The sequence below is a fragment of the Rhincodon typus genome, chromosome 12 (genome assembly GCF_021869965.1).
Source record: "Rhincodon typus isolate 14 chromosome 12, sRhiTyp1.1, whole genome shotgun sequence".
Lineage (NCBI taxonomy): Eukaryota > Metazoa > Chordata > Chondrichthyes > Orectolobiformes > Rhincodontidae > Rhincodon > Rhincodon typus.
The window spans coordinates 67421273-67440590 of NC_063343.1; the positions used below are offsets into that span (position 1 = coordinate 67421273).

At 39.7% G+C, this 19318-nt stretch overlaps 1 protein-coding gene across 1 annotated transcript in view; it reads left to right on the plus strand.

Moving 5' to 3' along the window:
- LOC109913491 overlaps nt 1-6187 on the plus strand; it is a 111416-nt gene extending 105229 nt beyond the window's left edge. Inside the window, exons 10-12 of the mRNA XM_048603502.1 lie at nt 542-593; nt 1922-4363; nt 6077-6187. Coding sequence (XP_048459459.1) covers nt 542-593; nt 1922-4363; nt 6077-6187 — 2605 coding nt within the window. The remainder of the gene's footprint in view (nt 1-541; nt 594-1921; nt 4364-6076) is intronic.
- Nucleotides 6188-19318: the final 13131 nt, after the last annotated feature.

The following is a 19318-nucleotide window of genomic DNA, read 5'->3' on the forward strand; positions in this document are numbered from 1 at the left end:
CACTTAGCGAGTAGTTCGGGTATGGAATGCAAGTGTGTTTGGAGAAGTTCGATTGTGGCATTCAATAGAGCATTGGATAATCACTTGGATGGAATAATGTACAAGGGTATGAGGGAGAAATTTCCCTCTGAAATGTGCATTATAAACGGAACTTTATTTTTCCCTGCTGTTTGCATTGATGACAGCGAATTACCCACGTTGAGTTAGCTTGTGGCATGAATTGTATTTCATGTCGATTATTTATCTTTCAAATCATTTAACTATGAAACCGAAAGCTTTTTTAAAATATTTGATACATGTGCGATGCACACCACAGGCTTTGAGGCTTCTTCGTGAAAGAGGGAAATGTTTACAGGAGGGCGTTTCCACAATAATCTAGCAGGTCTGGCAGCATCCGTGAGGAAAAATTCAGAGTTAATGTTTCGGGTCACGGAGCAGCTGAGCTTTTCCAGCAACTTCTGTTTTTGTTCCTGATTTACAACATCCGCAGTTCTTTTGGTTTTTACGCACAATAATCTCACCTGTTGTTCTGCATTTGCAGTGATGTTTTGGTCTCGTGGCTCTTTGCTGAAGCTGCTTATGTGAATCCTAGAGTATCCAGCTGAGGACAATGAGAATGATGCTTGAATGCATTGACGAAGAGCCTAATGTTTTACATGAAGGTTTCTGCTTTAGTTGCCCTTTGCAAGTCATTTTGCAGGGCATACAAATATAATCTATCGACTTAGTGACTTCATAGTGAAATAAACTTCAAGTTTTATAAGTGTGCCTTTCTCCTATTCCTTTACGTTATCTCAAGGGTTAATTAGCTCTGCTGGCTGGATACTTGGCGAGTGATGCTGACAGCATGGGTTCAATGTCCATACCGCATCAGATTGCTCTAAAGGATGCTACATCTCAACCTCTCCCCACATCTGAGGTTTGGTGACGTTCAGTTTAAGCCACCACCAGGCGATTCCCTCTAATGAGAGAGCAGCGTCCGTGACTATGACAATTTTACGTTTACTATATCATATTCAGGCAGAATCCGTTTGAAACTAAAAGGGCAAACTACTATGACTATTATTTTATCAAGAGTGAATTTGTGAATTGAATTCAAGCAAAATCAATTCAGCAAAGTATTTGCAATGTAACAACACATCAAGGATTCTGAATCAATACATGATCATTTTTCTAATTTATTGGTGCATCTAATTTATGAAGGTTTACCAGTATTATTAATGTTCTTTCAGAGCAGAGGTACAGATTTCTAATGTGGTCCCTTCTGACAAGTGTGTTTCGCATTTTGCTGCATCGCATGGCGAGCCCGGTTACTGCTAGATTAGATATGCAGGGACACTCTGGCTGTTAGCAAAATTGATTCTTATGACATAACGAACTACACAAAATACATACTTTTTTAAAAAAAAACTACTTGTGAAAAGTTATGATATAGTCAGCGTGTGTGATTGCCACTGCGCAACTAAAACTTTATTAAGTTTCCGTCGTAGGTTTCCGAGTTCTCTAAAACTGCTCACCCCGTTTCAGCTAATTATGACAGCAGACTATTTCAGGTTTAACTTACTAGGTGATCTTTACACTGAGGAATGATGTGACTTTAGGAAGTACTATGTGTAATTATTGGATAAGACTCTTTGTGTCGCTGTCTACCAATGAAGAATTGAAAAATGAAGACATCCATCAGTCCTCCCGCAGCCTCGTACACACGCTGAAGAAAGAACAGAGGGGAAAGCCAGTACCAGATTGCGGTTGCATCTCAGCCATCTTTGATCTCCTTTCCTTCGAGTCATTCTACGTTAGGAGGGCATGTTATTTATCAATCATTGTCCTTTTGACTTCGCACCAAGTGAAGAAGCTCTAAGCGATCTACATTTTATTACTATTTGCAACAGAGTTCGAATGAAAGGACGTCTTTACACAGATAATGCAAACGTCGTTTTCCATTATCTTGCTTTTCGTCTGGGATTTTGCTTCTGCCCAGATTCATTACTCGATTCCAGAAGAATTAGAATACGGCGCTTTTGTTGGGAATATTGCTAACGATATTGGATTAGATGTGAGAGAACTGTCCATCCGTAGATTTCGGATCATGTCAGCTGCAAAGAAGAGGTATTTTGAAGTTAATTTAAAGAATGGTGTTTTGTTTGTTAATGACAAAATTGACAGGGAGCAGCTTTGCGGCCAAACTCTTATGTGCTTACAAAATATCGAGATTGTTACAGAAAAGCCCTTAAAACTGTACCGTGCTGAGGTTGAAATACAAGATATCAATGACAATTCCCCCAGTTTTCCGCAGGATGCGCTACGTTTGGAGATTCTTGAGTCAACTCCGCCGGGAACTCGCTTTCCATTACAGAGCGCGTATGACCCTGACGTGGGTACAAATTCTGTTCACACTTACAACCTCAGTCCAAACGATCACTTCACGTTGGATGTTCAAAACAGCAATGATGGAACTAAAAGTGTATATTTGCTACTTGATAAATTCTTGGATAGAGAAATACAAGCTGTTCATACCTTACTTCTCAGTGCCTTGGATGGTGGGATTCCAGAACGATCTGGTAATGCCCAAATTATTATCGCTGTCCTTGATGCCAATGACAATGTGCCTGCGTTTGACAAGTCTGTTTATTGGGTAAAAGTGATTGAAAATGTAATCGATAATACATTAATTATTAATCTTAATGCTACCGATTTAGATGAAGGCACAAATGCAGAAATAATCTACTCTTTCAGCAGTTATACTCCTGAAAGATTGCATGAACTGTTTAGTATAGAACCTCACACAGGAAAAATCACAGTTAAAGGAGTGTTGGATTACGAAGAAGCCAACATCTACGAGATTAATGTGCAAGCCAGAGACCAGGGTCCTCATTCTGTTCCTGCATATTGCAAAGTTGTAGTGGAAGTTGTAGACACGAATGACGTAGTACCTGAAATGACGCTGATGTCGTTATCTAGCTCCATAACTGAAAATGCTACGATCGGGACGATGATAGCTCTAATGAGCGTAACGGATCCGGAATCTGGAGAAAATGGCAAAATTAGTTGTGATGTTCCTAATAACCTTCCGTTCCAGTTGAAAGCGTCTTTCAAGAACTCTTACATGTTGGTTACTAATGCGTTATTGGACAGAGAAACTGTTTCTCAATACATAATTAATGTCAGTTGTTCAGATGCTGGATCTCCTCGTCTCTTCACCAACAAAATCATTGTGCTGGCGATCTCGGACATTAACGACAATGCACCACGCTTCACAAAGTCATCGTACACAGCCTATATATCGGAAAACAACACGCCCGGAGGAACCATCTGCTCAGTGACGGCTTTTGATTCTGACCTCGGTGAAAGCGCTGACATTTCTTACTCTATTATGGCGAGTCAGATTCAAGGCATGTCTGTCGCGTCCTTTGTATCAATTAATTCAGAAAATGGAGAAATATTTTCACAGCGTTCATTTGACTATGAGCAATTTAAGAACTTTCAAATCCACGTCCAAGCTCGTGACGCTGGAAGCCCACCCCTCAGCAGTAATGTTATTGTAAATGTAATAATCCTCGACCAAAACGACAACTCTCCTGTCATTGTATCTTCTCTGTCAAAAAATGGAACACACGTAATGATGCCTCGATCTGCACATCCAGGTTACCTGGTGACAAAAGTGACTGCAGTGGATGCGGATTCTGGACAGAATGCCAGATTGATTTATCAATTGATCCAATCTACTGATCGAACTCTTTTTACTGTTGCACGTAATTCGGGAGAAATCAGAACAATGCGAGTCTTTGAAGAGAGAGATTCAATTACACAAGTACTTGTAATCTTGGTAAAGGACAATGGTCATCCTTCCCTCTCCACTACTGTCACAGCTACATTGTCACTGATGGATGAGACTGCTGCAATTATGTCAGATTTTAGCAATCAGCCCCAAAATATTGAGCAGTCCACGGATTTGGCAATCTATATAATAATATCGCTAGGGACAGTCTCATTCGTCCTTCTTTTGATAATAATTGCGCTCATTACCACAATGTGCCACAACAGCAATGATCAAAATGATGATTGCTCTCTGATCACTTGTTTTGGACGTGACATTACAAACAATACATCGAAGCAGTCTCACGTAAATCTTCGGATAGCCCCCAATGTTCAACCAACTGCAAATGTTATGGAAGTTCGTGGAACTGGGTCACTCTCTGAAACTTACTGCTTGTTTCGTCCAACAACTGAACCTGAGAACGGGAACTGCGTACTTCTCACCCCTTTCGGTTCAGCAACGCGTAGAAGCAATAACAAGAATGCTGACGTGTATTTCTTAGAGTGCAATCAGCAGACGAAACAAAAGCCTAATATTGTCAGTGAGGTGAGTGAAAGAAATGTAAAACAAACTGAACGCCTAACATCCGGAAAAAAAACAAAGTTGCTGGAAAAGCTCAGCAGGTATGGCAGCATCTGTGAAGGAAAAAATAACAGAGTTAACATTTCGGGTCTGGTGATCCTTCCTCAGAACTGATGGTGGCTGGGAAAACCTTCCTGGTTGCTGCTCCTCCACTTTGGGTGGTCTTGGGCGTGATTCTCAGGTGTCCGTGGGAATGCCACATTTTGCCAGTCAGGCCTTGAGGGTATCACTGAAGCACTTCCTCTGCCCACTTGTTTGTATGCAGAAAAAAGGGTGGGGAATGGGGTAGGGAGCAACTTTTCCCATATCACCCAGACTTACGCGAAATTGCATGGTGAAAGTCGCAAAATGTATGTTGTTATTGATGGAAAATGCCAATTCAGTACAATATAGGAGTAATGATGAATGAAGAAATTACTAGTTTTTTTAATCAGTTTATTATATTGTGTTATTTTACATAGTTTTATCTCCCTATAGAGGTTCCATTTTATCGACAATGCAATCTTTTTCAAGTATTTATTTCATTGTCTTCACCAATAACCTATATAACCTGAGCAATGTGGTCAATAACAAGTAAGTCTGATTTTAAAGTGGTTGCTAAGAGGATTGGACAGTTGTATAAGGGAAGTGAGTGGTGGGGGCAGGGGGAGGAAAGTCATCTGCAAGATTATTGTGATCTGGAACTGACTGCTTGAAGGATGGTAGAAAAATTGATCAGAAATTTAAGCACTACTAAATGTGTTCCAAATTTTGCACTGTTGGGGAAATAAATGGGAAAACAGTCATATCATATCCAAAAGTATTTGTCCCAGTTTTATTCCGTTAACTTCTAGAAGAACCTATTTACATCCTGATAACATTGTCTGGGAGTTAATTCCTTCCATTGCTACATTCAAACAACAAAACAACTCACATTTGAATAAAGCTTGCCATGGCAACAAATTTCATTTGGTGGAATTCTGGAAAGGTGGTGGCATTTTCATTCATTAGTGGTCTCTTGCAGATGTGGATGAGACTCTTGCATTCTCAGGACGAATCTGAAAGTGACTCTATAAACCAATGCTGCTACCACAGGTTCTGTTACACTTGCAGCGGAAGGTAGTCATGGGAAGCATAGAAGGGGAATTGATTTGGCCACTGCTCCTTTTACTGTTTTCACTTGACTTCTTCCCAACAGCAAGTCTTGAGGTGCTTGACACCTTCCTGGATACTCCTCCTCTACTTTGGGTTGTCTTGGGCCAGTGATTCCCAAGTGTCTGTGGGAATGCCACACTTTGCCAGTGAGGCCTTGAGGGTATCACTGAAGCACTTCCTCTGCCCCCCTGAGGCTTACATGCCATTTTGAAGCTGGGAGTAAAGCACTTGCTTTGGAAGTCTTCTATCAGTGATATGGATGATGTGCCCAGCCCATCACAGCTGGTCAAGGGTAGTCAGTGCCTCAATGCTGTGGATGTTGGCTTGCTCGAGGACACCGATGTTGGTATATCTTCCTTTCCAGTGAATTTGCAGGATCTTGCATAGGCAGCATTTGTTGTACTCCACCAGTGCCTTGAGGTGTCTGCGGTAGACAGTCCATGTCTCAAAAACATATAGGAAGGCAGGAAACACCAGAGTTCTGTAAACCATGGTTGTGGTTTTGGATCTGATCTTATTGTCCTTGAACGCCCTTTGCCTCAGGTGGCCAAAGGCTGCACTAGCACATTGGAGGTGGTGCTGGATCCCTTCATCAATAATTACTTTGGCCATCAGAACACTCCAGAGGTACTGGAAATGGTCAACATTCCATAAGGCCTCCCTGCAGTCATTGATGAGGGGGAGTGGAGGTATAGTACTAATTTCACTGACCTAATAATCTGGAAGCTCAGGATTGTATTCTACTTTGATAACACATGAAATTTAAATTATATGAATAAATCTGAAATTTAATAAAAGCTATTCTCAGTATTGCTGACAATGCAACAATTGTTGATTGTCACAAAAGTGTCTAGTTTATTAACATACATTCTTACTTGGTCTGGCCTAGATGTGACTCCAGACTCACTGTAATGTTGTTTGCTCTTAACTGCCCTCTGAAAATGGTTCAGCAAACCACTGAGTTCAAGAAAAAATAGGTGGGAATCTTAAGAAGAATCCCTATGATATGGTAGAATTCATCCTGCAGCTGGAAAGGGAGAAGCTTGAATCAGATGTAATGATATTACAATGAAGTAACATTAACCACAAAGAGATGAAGGATGAACTGGTCAGAGTTGTCTGGAAGGAGAACCGAGCAGGGAAGATCGTGGAGCAGAAATGGCATGAGTTTCAGGGGGTTATTCAGGAGGCACAGTAGAAATTCATCCCAAGGAAGAAGAAACATATGAAGGGGAGGACAAGTCAACCAAGGCTGACAAAGGAAGTCAGAGACAGCATTAAAGCAAAAGAAGAAGTGTACAATAATGTGACATTTGAGGAGCCTTTAGACGTCAGCAGGAGACAACTTAATAAAAAGCAATAAGGGGGAAAAGATGAACTGTGCGGGTAAGCTTTCCATTAACATAAAAAAAGATTACGTTTTTAGATATATAAAAGGTAAGAGTGAGGCAAGAGAGAACATTGGACAACTGGAAAAGGAGGTTGGAGAAGTAGTAATGGGAACAACAAAATGGTGAAGGGATTGCATAGATACTTTGCATTGGTCTTCATAGTAGAAGACACCAGTAACTTACCAGAACTTCAAGAGAGTCTGTAATAGAGGTGAATGTAGAGGCCATCACTAAAGAGAAGATTCTGAGGAAGCTGAAAGGTCTGAAGTTGGATAAATCGCCCAGACTGGTGACTGTATCAATCAGGTTATTAGTAAGGTTTCTGAGTCCACTGTTAAGGATGAGATTGCAGAGCTAATGGACATGCATGGTAAAATAGTCCATCAAAGGAAGGTCACGCCCTGACACATTTGTTGGAATTTTTTGAGGAGGCTATGACCAATTTAGACAAAAGGGAGCTGGTGAATGTAATCTATTTGGATTAAGTGCATTTTTATGAGGATAGGAAGAGGCAGTGGCATTTTGGAAGGGAATTCCAGACAGCTAAGCTGAGACAGCAGAATAAAAAAGCCACCAATGATGGATAAAAGCATTAGCAGATTCACAACAGTCCAAATTGAGACACATAGAATTATAAAGGGCTGTAAAGAAGAAAGGAAATTTTAGGCTACATTGAGTGTAGATGTAATTTGATCTGACAGCAAGGATTTAACTTCTGGAAACAAAATCAAGGCAGTGGTAGATCACAATGCAATATGAGAGTACTAGTAATGGGAAGATTTGCTCTGGTTTGGGATATGACAAACTGAGTTCGGAATGAATTATAGATTTTCAAGGGTGCAAGATGCGTTAACAAATCAGGAGAGGATTTATCATTCTTTAGGTATTAATATTTCTGTACTGTCATCTTTTCTTCTCATCATGATAACTTGCATCATGTTAAACATTTGTTCAGGCTCAAGAGAATCATTTTGGCTTCATCTGTGATATTTATGGCTGAGGAAGATAGTGGCCAGAGAAGGCACAAGATTGAGCTCTCTTTTCTTTGGAACCCTAATCTCAGCTGTCCATCTCTGCTTTACTCTTGCAATGCATCTCCAAACAGTCAGACTCTTGAAGTCACAGTCATGTTTGACTGTCCACTGGTACCAATGGTATAGTCTTCATTTCAAAATCTTGCATTTGTTCTTGTAGCAGAGATATTGGTTGTACAGCAGGCCAAAACCCAGTCACCATTTTACAGTACAGAAGGCGTTTGAATATAGTGCAATGATCCATTTAATGATTGTAGTCTGGCCAGTGCAGATTTAATTTGTTTAGCAATCGGTGTATGCTGATGGGATTTAGCACAGTCCAGTACCTCTGCCTTGGTAACTTTGACATGCCAGAGAACCAAAAGTTCTTTATGAGACAGCAAATATGGAAGTTTTTCAGAATTACCTGCTGCCTAACATTTATTGTCCTAATCTCACTACAGTAAAGAAGTGCATTGAGAAGCTTGGTAGACTTACAGTTTGCTGTTGTCAGTCAGTTTCCTGTTGTTGCAGACAGTATTGCTTAAACTGGACATAATATAGAACATGGAACATAGAACAGTACAGCACAGTATAGGCCCTTCAGCCCATGATGTTGTGCTGACCTATTATCTTACTAAGATCAATCTACCCTGCATACCCTACATTTTACTATCCTCCATGTCCCTATCCAAGGGTCGCTTAAAAGAGTCTAAAGTATCTGACTCCACTACCACTGCCGGCAGCGCATTTCACACACCCACCACTCTATTACAATGGCTGTTTTGATTTCAGCAACAGAAGAAAGATTGTAGAGCATAGATATGTGAAGATATAATTGATCTTCAACATCGTCTTTTCAATCCTAATAGGTCGAAGTACAGCAAGATCCTACACCATGACATTTACGTTCCTAATGTCAATGGACAAACCAAACTCTTTATGTACTGGGAGAAGATTCCATTTTGTTCCTTGTTATGGAATGCAAGTATGCTATTGTCAGAATACAGCAACTTTCTAATGAAGCCTTGATACACATTTCTCTTCAACCTCAGGTGAAGAACAATGATAAGCTTTCTGTCAGTTCTGATTTGTATAAGTAGACAGGCTTAGTAGATGAACATAGGCTGCAGCAGTTCAAGGTGGTGGCTCACTACTACCTCTTCAAATTCCATTAGGCATGAGCAATAAGTGCTGACCAAGTCTGCAATTCCATATCCATTTCAAGAATGAATAAAGTTACAGCAACAAATATGTGTTGTCAAAGTTTTGGTGCAAAAACACAAATTTGCTTGCCCATTGCAGATCTCTAATGGTTTTTATATTATATCGCAACAAGATAGTTCACCTTACCCAACAGGTTACCACGGAAAAACAAGACCACATTGAGCAGTATTCAAACTCAAACAGTATTCTTCAGCAACTTAAATAGATCAGCTCTGCTCACAGGATTGAATGTCTTGTTGAGATCAATGAAGGTGCTGTAAATGCTTTTCAATTGTTTGCAGTATTTTCTTTGCAGATTCCACACCAAGAACATCAAATGAATCTTCTAGTTATGCATAGACGATGGTAGTAACAGGAGCATGAATGAACTTTTCAGTAGCAAATGGGATGAGGCAGGGGCAACAACAGCCAGTGTTATGACAATGCAGTAACCAGTTTTTTAGTCAGAATGGTCATGGCTCAAACTTCTTAAATTCTAAACAATCTAGTTCCACAGGGAACAATTATCAGAGAATGGAATCAAATCAATGTTTTTTTTTTATTTAAATGGAATATGAATCTGAAAACTAGTGTCAAAGTAAAGCAGAATATTGCATTTAATAAGATCATTTTGGCTATTGTGATTTAATGAGCACAAATAAATTGCAAATGAATGTAAGGGCGATTTCTAATAAGACTTTTTCTCATTTTCCATGCAATTTGAATGCGACAGACTTATTTTCCATCCCTAACTGATTGAGACAAGGCAGTGGTGAGCTGCCATCTCAATGCCACAGTCCTTGATGTGTAGGGACATCCACAGTACTGTGAGGAAGGGAGTTCCAGTAGGTGGTGGAAGCCAGGAGGAGTTTTGGGATGAGCTTTGGTGAGTTTTGCAGTGCAACTCACAGCTGCCACTTTAGTTCATTGGTGAAGGAAGTGAATGTTACAGATATGGATGGCATGCCAATCAAGTACACTGGATGGTATCAAGTTTCTGAGTGTGATTGGAGCTGCACTAATGAGGCAAGTAGTGCATATTCCATCACACTCCTGACTTGTCTTGTAGATCATAGAAGACAAGAGGTGAATTACTCACGACAGAATTCCAAGTCAGAGGCTGACTCTTGCAGTTATAATATTTATATGGCTCATCCAGTTTAGTTTCTGATGGATGATAACCAGCAGGTGGCTGATAATGATGAACATCATGGGGCAATGGTTAGATTCTCTCTTCTTGAAATTGTTCATTGCTTAGCATTTGGGTGGGATCAATGTTACTTGCCATTTATCAGCACAAAGCTTGGATATTGTCCAGGACTTGCTACATAGATACATAGAATGCTTTAGTACCACAAGTCTGCACCAGTCAAAACCAATCACCAAACTATTCTAAGCCCAAAATTCCAGCATTTGCCCCATAGCCTTGGCATTAGAAATGCACATCTAAATAATTCTTAAATGTTATGAATGCTCCTGTGTCTACTAACAGTACATGCAGTGAGTTCCAGATTCCCACTATGCTCTGAGTGAAAATATCTTTCGTCGAGAAACCTTGTGTCCCTTACGTTAAATATATGTCCCTGGTCATTGATCCCTCCAACATAGAGAAAAGTTCCTTTCTGTCTATCCTATCTATGTCCCTCATAAGTTTATAAATCTCAATCACGTCCCTTCTCAACCTCCTCTGCTCCAAGGAAAACACCCCAGTATGTCCACTCTCCAGAACTGTCCAGCCCAGGCAATATCCTTGTAAGTCATCCTCACCAATGCCATCACATCCATCCTATAATGTGGATTCCACAACTGCACACAATATTCCAGCTGTGGCCCAACCAAAATTTGATACAGTTTCAGCATCACCTCCATGCTGTTAGACACTGTGCCTCGGTGAATAAAGGCAAGAATCTCATTTGCCTTCTTAACAATTTTATCTACTTGTCCTGCTACCTTAACGGATCATTGGATCTAAGAGACTATATCCTAAGGAAAACTGAAGGAACTGCAGATGCTGTAAATGAGAAGTAAAAGAAGAAACTGTTGGAAAATATCATCAGGTCTGGCAGCATCTGTGCAGAGAAATCAAGAGTTCATGTTTCTGAAGGGTCACTCAACCCAAAATGTTAACTCTGATTTCTCTCCACAGATTCTGTCAGACCTGCCGATATTTTCCAACAATTTCTGTGTTTAAATCCTCAGGAAATCCTATAATGATATTCTGAGGCTGAGATAATTTATCTTCAACATCTCACAACTCACTTCTTTTGTACAAGGTATGACTCCAATCAACAGGGAAACATTCCCCTTTTTTGCACTGATGCTGGTTTTGTTGGGTTTTTTGAAGCACATTCAGTCAAGTCAGGGGAGTCTATGTCACATCACATGTGAATTTCAGCTTTTTTTTTCTATTTGTGCACATAGGTGGCAATGAAATTAGGCAAAGTTCTGCCAGAACCTAAACTGAGCATTAGTGAACAGGTTATTGCTCAGTAAGTGCTGCTTGATAGAATTATTGATGACCCCATTCATTACTTTGCTGACAATCTAAGATGAAACTGGAAATGACAAATCTGTGCACTTCTAATAAATATTGATGTTTTGAAAATAGTTCACATTACAGAAGAGGAAATTCTCGAAGTCTCAGACAACATGAAGGTAGACAAATTTCAGATACACCAAGTGTATCCCAGGATGCAGTGAGAAGATAGGGAAGAAATTGTGGGTCCCTAGCAGAAATATTTGTATCATTTATTAACACAGGTGAGGTGCGGGAGGACTGGAAGTTGGTTAATGTTGTGTCTTTTTTAAAGAAAGGCTGTAAGGAGAACCCTGGAAACTATAGATCTGTGAGCCTGACATCGGTGGTGGGTAAGTTGTTGTAGGTGATTCTGAAATATAGGATTTACATGCAGTTAGAGAGACAAAGAATGATTAGGGATAGTAAATATGGCTTTGTGTGAGCAAATTTGTGTCCCACAAACTTTATTGAGTTTTTTGATGCAATAACCAAAAAGACTAATGAGGGCAGAGCAGTAGACATTTTTTACTTGGGCTATAGTAAAGCCTTTGACAAGGTTCCACATGGTAGACTAATTAATACAGTTAGATCACATAACATTCATGTGAACTTGACGATTGGATTCAAAATTGGCTTAACTGCAGGAAACAGAGAGTGATGGTGGAGAGTTGTTTTTTGGACTTGAGGCCTGTGACCAACGATGTTCCACAGGAATCAGTACTGGATCCACTTTTGTTTGTCATTTATATAAATTGTTTGAACAAGAATATGGGAGGCATGGTTAGTAAGTCTGCAGATGACACCAAAATTGGTGGTATAATGAAAAATGAAGAATGTTATTTAAGATTAAAAAGGGATCTTGATCAACTGGATCAATGGTCTGAGGAGTGGGCAGATACGGTTTAATTTGGATAAATGTGAGGTATTGCATTTTGTAAAACAAACAAGGGCAGGACTTATACAATTACTGGTACTGCCCTGGGTAGTGTTGTAGCAGAGAGAGACCTAGGGGTTCAGGTACATAATTCTTTGAAATTTGTATCACAGGTAGCTTTAAGAAGGTATTTACCATGTTTACCTTCATTATTCAGACCTTTGAGTACAGAAGTTGGGATGTCAAGTTGAGGTTGTACAGGACATTGATGAGGCCTCTTCTGGAGCACTGTATGCAGTTCTGTCACACTTGCTGTAGCAAGGATAATATTAAATTGGAGAGGGTACAGAAAAGATTTACCAGGGGTGTTGCCAGGAATGGAGGGTTTGAACCATAAGAAGAGGTTGGATAGACTGGGGCTTTTTCACTGGACTGTAGGAGATTTAGGGGTGACCTTATAGAGGTTTATAAAATCATGAGGGACATCAATAAGATGAGTAGCAATGGTCTTTTGGCTTGGGTGGGGAGTTCAAAACTAGCGGGAATATTTTTAAGTTGAGAGGAGAAAGTTTTAAAAAGGACATGTGGGGCAACTTTTTTACATAGAGAAAAGTGCGGAATGAACTGAAAGAAGAAATGGTGGATGCAGGTACAGTTCCAATATTTAAGACATTTGGATAAGTACATGAGTAGGAAAGGTTTGGACAAATATGTGCTAAATGCAGACAAGTGTTTGGGAATATCATCAGTGTGGATAAGTTGGACCGAAAGGTCTATTTTCCATACTGTATGACTCTATGACTCAATAACTGACTTTTTACTGCACTCATGTATCCCTGCACTTGAGTATGTCAAAATAAAACATAATTATAATTCTAATTCAATTAAAAATAGACTGATAGGGCAGTAATTTGGTGGGTTTGATTTGTTCCGCTTCTTATGCACAGGACATGCCCGGACAATTTTATACTTTGTTGGCTAGATTCCATCTTGTAGCTGCACTGCAGCAGCATGCTGAGGTACCTGGCTAGTTCTAGAGAACAAATTTCTGTACCATTGACAGAAAATTGTCAGGGCCTACATCATTTGTCATATGCAATGTTTTCAATTACTCCTTGATATAACATGGAGGTGAATTGAATTAGTTGAAAACTAGCTTCTATAATGCTGTGGACCTCAGGAAGGAGCCAAGTTGGATCAACCACTTGGTATTTCCAGTTGCAGATGCATGCAAATATTACATCATTGCCTTGGTATTGATATGCTCAGCTCCATCATCATTGAGAATTAAGATAATTGTGGAGCATTCATCTTCTTTCGTTTAATTGTCCACCACCATTCACGGCTGAATGTGCCAGGACTGCAGAGCTTTGATCGAAATTGTTAGAGGTCGGATTGCTTAGCAGTACCTATTGCATATTGTTTCTGCTGTTTGGCATGGAAGTAGTCCTGTGTTGTAACTTGATCAGGTTGACACCTCAATTTTCAGTACATTTCATGTTGCTCCTGGCATGCCCTCCTGCACTCTGTATTGAATGACAAGACTGCTTATAACATGGCCTTCACATTTATCTTCTATGTCAAAGCTGATGTCATACTTCACACAAAGTTGTATATCTTATGAATGACACCATTGGTTTCCAGTAAATGTGAGTGTCCTTTGGTTATTCAATGGCCATTTTGAGATCCTTCTCATTGTGTTTTCATTGCAAAATAAGGCATAGACTTTTATCCAAAATATCTGTCGTTCATGCTGGACTGTTAATCCAAAGACCCAGATTATGTTCTGGGGATCCGGGGTCAAATCCCACCATGGGAGATGGTGGAATTTGAATTCAATAAAATATCTGAAATTAAGAATCTAATGATGACCATGAATCAATTGTTGATTGTTGGAAAATCCATCTGGTTCACTAATGTCCTTTTGGGAAGGAAACTGCCATCCTTACCTGGTCTTGCCTACATGTGACTCCAGACCCACAGCAATGTGGCTGACTCTGAAATGCCCTCTGGGCAATTAGTGATGGGCAATAAATGCTGCCTAGTCAGTGACACCCTCATCCCATTAAAGAATTTTTAAAATAACCAATTGGCTGGTCATTGACAATCCTGTGACACTTTATGAGTTGGTGCAACTATTAATCTTGCCTCCTAGCCAGAATTTATCCTTGAACAAGTGTCATATAACTGGATTAATTATTGATTCAACATATCACTTTTTTGTGGAAATTTACTGTCAGTTATTTTCCCATGACTTTGTTTGTCTGTGACTGTTTAGAAAAGAAATTTGTTTGATCACTTTTTAAAAATTCCTTAAAAGTTGTTCAAAATTGTTGATGCTTCAAACTTTCTGTTTTTAAGATACATAACATTCCAATCATTGTGATGAATGAAATAATTGTTTACTTGTCTAAACATTTGTCATTTGATCTGCTATACAAATATTGGGGAACAGTTGTACTGCACCTTGTAAGCATCCTGAATCCAAAATAAAGCCAACTGGAGTTCATTACTTTTCCAGGACGATACATGTTAGAAGAGCATTTAATGTCATTTGGATCAGTTGCTGGAGTAGGATACAGTATGATGCCTATAACAAATAGAAGCATCATTTAAATATTATATTAAGGATCGTGAGACTGAAACAATTTTATCTCACTCTTGCATCTGGAATGAGAAGTTTATGGGCTACAGTCTAAAAGTAATGACTTAAGCACAGATGCCCAAATCTTACAGTCTTCAGAGGCATTGATGACTGGATATGTGACAGGAGTTATGTACAAATTGCCCGCAATATTTCACAAGGAGCTTATCAATGTTTCTACCCTTGAAATTTCAGACATTTTACAACCTGGTCTAATAACTGGGTGACTACACAACTAACAGGACCAATAACACCCCAGGCAATCTGACGAACATTCAATTACTATTATAATCTCCAAGAGCTCAACTATCACCAACCACCTGACTGCACCACTTACCCTACACAACGACTTCCTGCCCAACGATACCTGACAACCTAACTGTTCCTGAGGCCCATCTTCTATGATAAGTACACAAAATCCCTCCCCACATCCTGGACCACCTGATTCCATCCCCTAAATGTCTGATGACCATATCAGTCCAATCTGATTCAGTTGCACATCTAACTACACTCTGATTACTCAACTACATCCAAGCTGACCCAACTTGCTCCAATCACCTGACAGTGACCCCAGTCCTCAAGTGGATACACCTGACTATCATGCTCCATCCAAACATGGCACAGCAAACCCCCAACACCAATCATCCCCAGGACCAACACAGTAAATAGGAGCAGCAATAGGCCATTTGGCTCTCTATGTCTGCTCCATCATTCAGCATGACCGTGGCTAATCATCCAACTCAGTACCCTCTTCTCACTTTCTCCCGATTCCCTTATATCCATTTGGCCCTAAGCATTATATCTAATCACTTGAAAACATTCAATGTTTTAACCTAAACCAGTTTCTGTGGCAGAGAATTCCACAGGATCACCACTCCCTGCATGAAGAAATTTCACCCCGTCTAAGTTGTAAGTGGCCTATCCTTTTTCCTTGGAATGCAAACCTGCTTCTGGGATCCCTCATAATCAGGAACATCCTTTCTGCATTTACCCTGTCTACTCCTGTTAGAATTTTATAAATTTCTGTGAAATCACCCCATACTTTTCTAAACTGCAGTAAATACAGTCCTAACAAATCCAAAACTCCTCATATATCCGTCTTGCTATCCCAGGAATCATTTCTGATAAGCCTTTTTTGTACTCCATCCATGGTCATAAAATCTTTCCTCAGATATGGAGACCAAAACTGCACACAATTCCCCAGCTGTGGTCTGATCAAAGCCCTGTATTGCAACAAGACATCACTGATCCTGATATTGAATTCCTACATTATGAAGGCCAATATACTATTTGCTTCTTCACCTTCTATTGCACCTGCATGCTTTCAATGACTGGAGCAGAAAAACACTCAGGTCATATTGCATCTCTCCATTTCCCAATAATCACCATTCAGATAACAATCTGCCTTTATGTTTTTGCTATTAAGGTGAATGACCTGACTTTTATTCATGCTATACATCATCTGCCATGCATTTATCCACTCAGTCAAATTGTCTAAATCACACTGAATCCTCTTTGCAGCTCACTCCCCTGCCCAATTCTGTCATTTGCAAACTTGGAGATATTACATTTAGTTCCCTCATCTACATCATTAATATATGTACTGTGAATAGCTGAGATACAAGCACTGATCCCTGCAGTGCCCCATTCATCACTGCCTGTCACTTGGAAATTCCAAATCTTTGTTTCCTGTCTGCCTACCAGATTTCCATAAACATGTCAGTTTACATTCTGTCATTTCGTGTGCTTTAATTTTACATGCCAAACTCTTTTATGGGACCTTCTCAAAAGTCCTCTTAAAGTCTGAGTAAACCACATCCACTGCCTTCCCTTATGAATTCTATCAGTTAAATCCTTCAAAAATTTCAGTAGATTTGTCAAGCATGATTTGCCTTTTGCAAATCCATGCTGACTCTTTAGGACCCTGTCACTGTTTTCCAATTCTGCAATTAAATCTTTTATAACTCACTCGAGACTTTCCCTACTCCTGATGTCAAGCTAGCCAGTCCACAATTTTCTATTTTCTCTCTGATTCCTTTTTTTTTAAATAGTGGGGTTACATGAGCTAATCTCCAATCAGTGTGAACTGTTCCAGTGTTTTTTGAATGGGGAAGCAATGATGTAGTGGTACTATCACCAAACTGTTAATCTAGAAACTCAGGTAATATACTGAGGACCTGAGTTTGAATCGCACCATTTTCGATGATGCAATCTGAATTTTAAAAAAAATTGGAATTATAACAAAAACGGTGACCATGAAACCATTGTTGATTGTTGAGCGATAATATGCCAGGTTCACTATTTTCCTTTAGGGAAGAAAACTGCTGTCATTACCTAGTCTGGCCTACATGTGACTCCAGACTCACAGCAATGCACTTGACTCTTAACTGCCCTCTGGGAAATTAGGGCTGGACAATAAATGCTGGCCTAACCAGCAATACCCACATCCTGCAAATGGATAAAAAAAAAGGCTTGAAAGATGACCAGAATACACCAACTATTTCTAGGTCCACTTCCTTAAATACTACAGGATGTGGACTACTGGGCTCTGGGATTTATCAGCCCATTAACCCATCAATTTCCCCAACACCATTTGTCTCCTCATACTGTTTTCCTTCAGTTCTTCCCTCTCACTACACCATGTGTTTCCATACATTTTTGGGATGTTATTTGTGTCCTCCTTTGTGAAGGCAGAACCAAAATAGGTCTTTAATTGTCCTTCCATCTCTACATTCCCCATTATAAATTCCGCTATTTCCGACTGTAAGGGACCTGTATTTGTTTTGTCTAATCATCTTTGCTTCACACACCTAAATAAGATTTTATAATCAGTTTGTATGTTCCCTCTTATACAAGCTCACTCTTATACCTTATTTTCACCCTCTTAATCAATCCTTTTTTTCTTCTTTCTGAAATCTAAGCTGCTCCTAATCCTCAAATATGCTGCTTTTTTCTTCCGGTTGTTCAATTCATTTGCCCCTTTCTTGCATCTAATTGTATATTTAATTTCACTTATTAGCCATGGTCAAACCACCAGACCCAGTTAACATCCCATCAACTGACTACTGTCAACCCAACTGCCTCCCCAAACCAAATACCATAACACCTGATCTAATTAACACCCAACTCGACCCAATTACACTCAGTAACCTTCCTCCACTCTCACTGGCTCCTGACAACCCACTCAAACACCTGACCGAAGCCCCAATCACACAAGCATCTGCCAAACACCGAACTACCATAATTTGGCATTAGCAAACTCGTCTGCCCTGAGCATCTGACTGTGCAACCAAACTCAGATACCTCTCGATACAGCCATACTATTTCTCAACCTGTACTGACTACTCCCTGATCCAACACAACTACATCTGTGACCGTCTGACTTACCCCAGCAGGCAACTGCCATCCCAATCAGACACAAATATCATCTCACTAAATGACTAAGCGACCCCAATATGACCCACAATGTCGCAACACAATTACAGTTCTCAATCTAAAAGGAAACAAAAATAAAACAGCGAACTGTGGATGCTGGACTTCTGAAGCAAAAACAGAATTTTGGTGAAAATCAGCAGGCCTGGCAGCATCTGTGGGGTGAAAACAGAGTTAATACTTTGAGTCCAGTGACCCTCCTTCAGAACAACTGCCTGTGTGGCCTTGAACAGCAGTGATCAAAACATGAAATGCATTTTGAAGCTTTATTGCAAATTTATTACTCCTACCAGAAGAACTTTGTTGTACAATAAAAATTAACAACAGTTCCCTAACTTCCCTGAATGTCAAAGAGCGAAATGTCTGCAATTTTTTTTCATAAAAAAACTGTAGAGTAATGGCTATTGTCTCTTCACATTAGGAACCTTAGCATGGCTGGTATAATGACAACAAATGCTGTACAAAAGGTTTAATTAAGCAAAGCATTATACTGAAGTCATGTTCTGTTGTCTAGAAAGCAGGGGAGGGATCATCAGTATGGTCAAGCCAATTTCACAATTTGGTATAATTTGCTCCATACTTCACATTCTTGACACAAAAAGAAAAGTGATCTCAAAACAATGGGGATCAGAATAAATAGATTTCTACAATAGGAATAAAGAAATCAACAGAAAAAATAAGTTATTTTAGAGTCATAGAGTTGTACA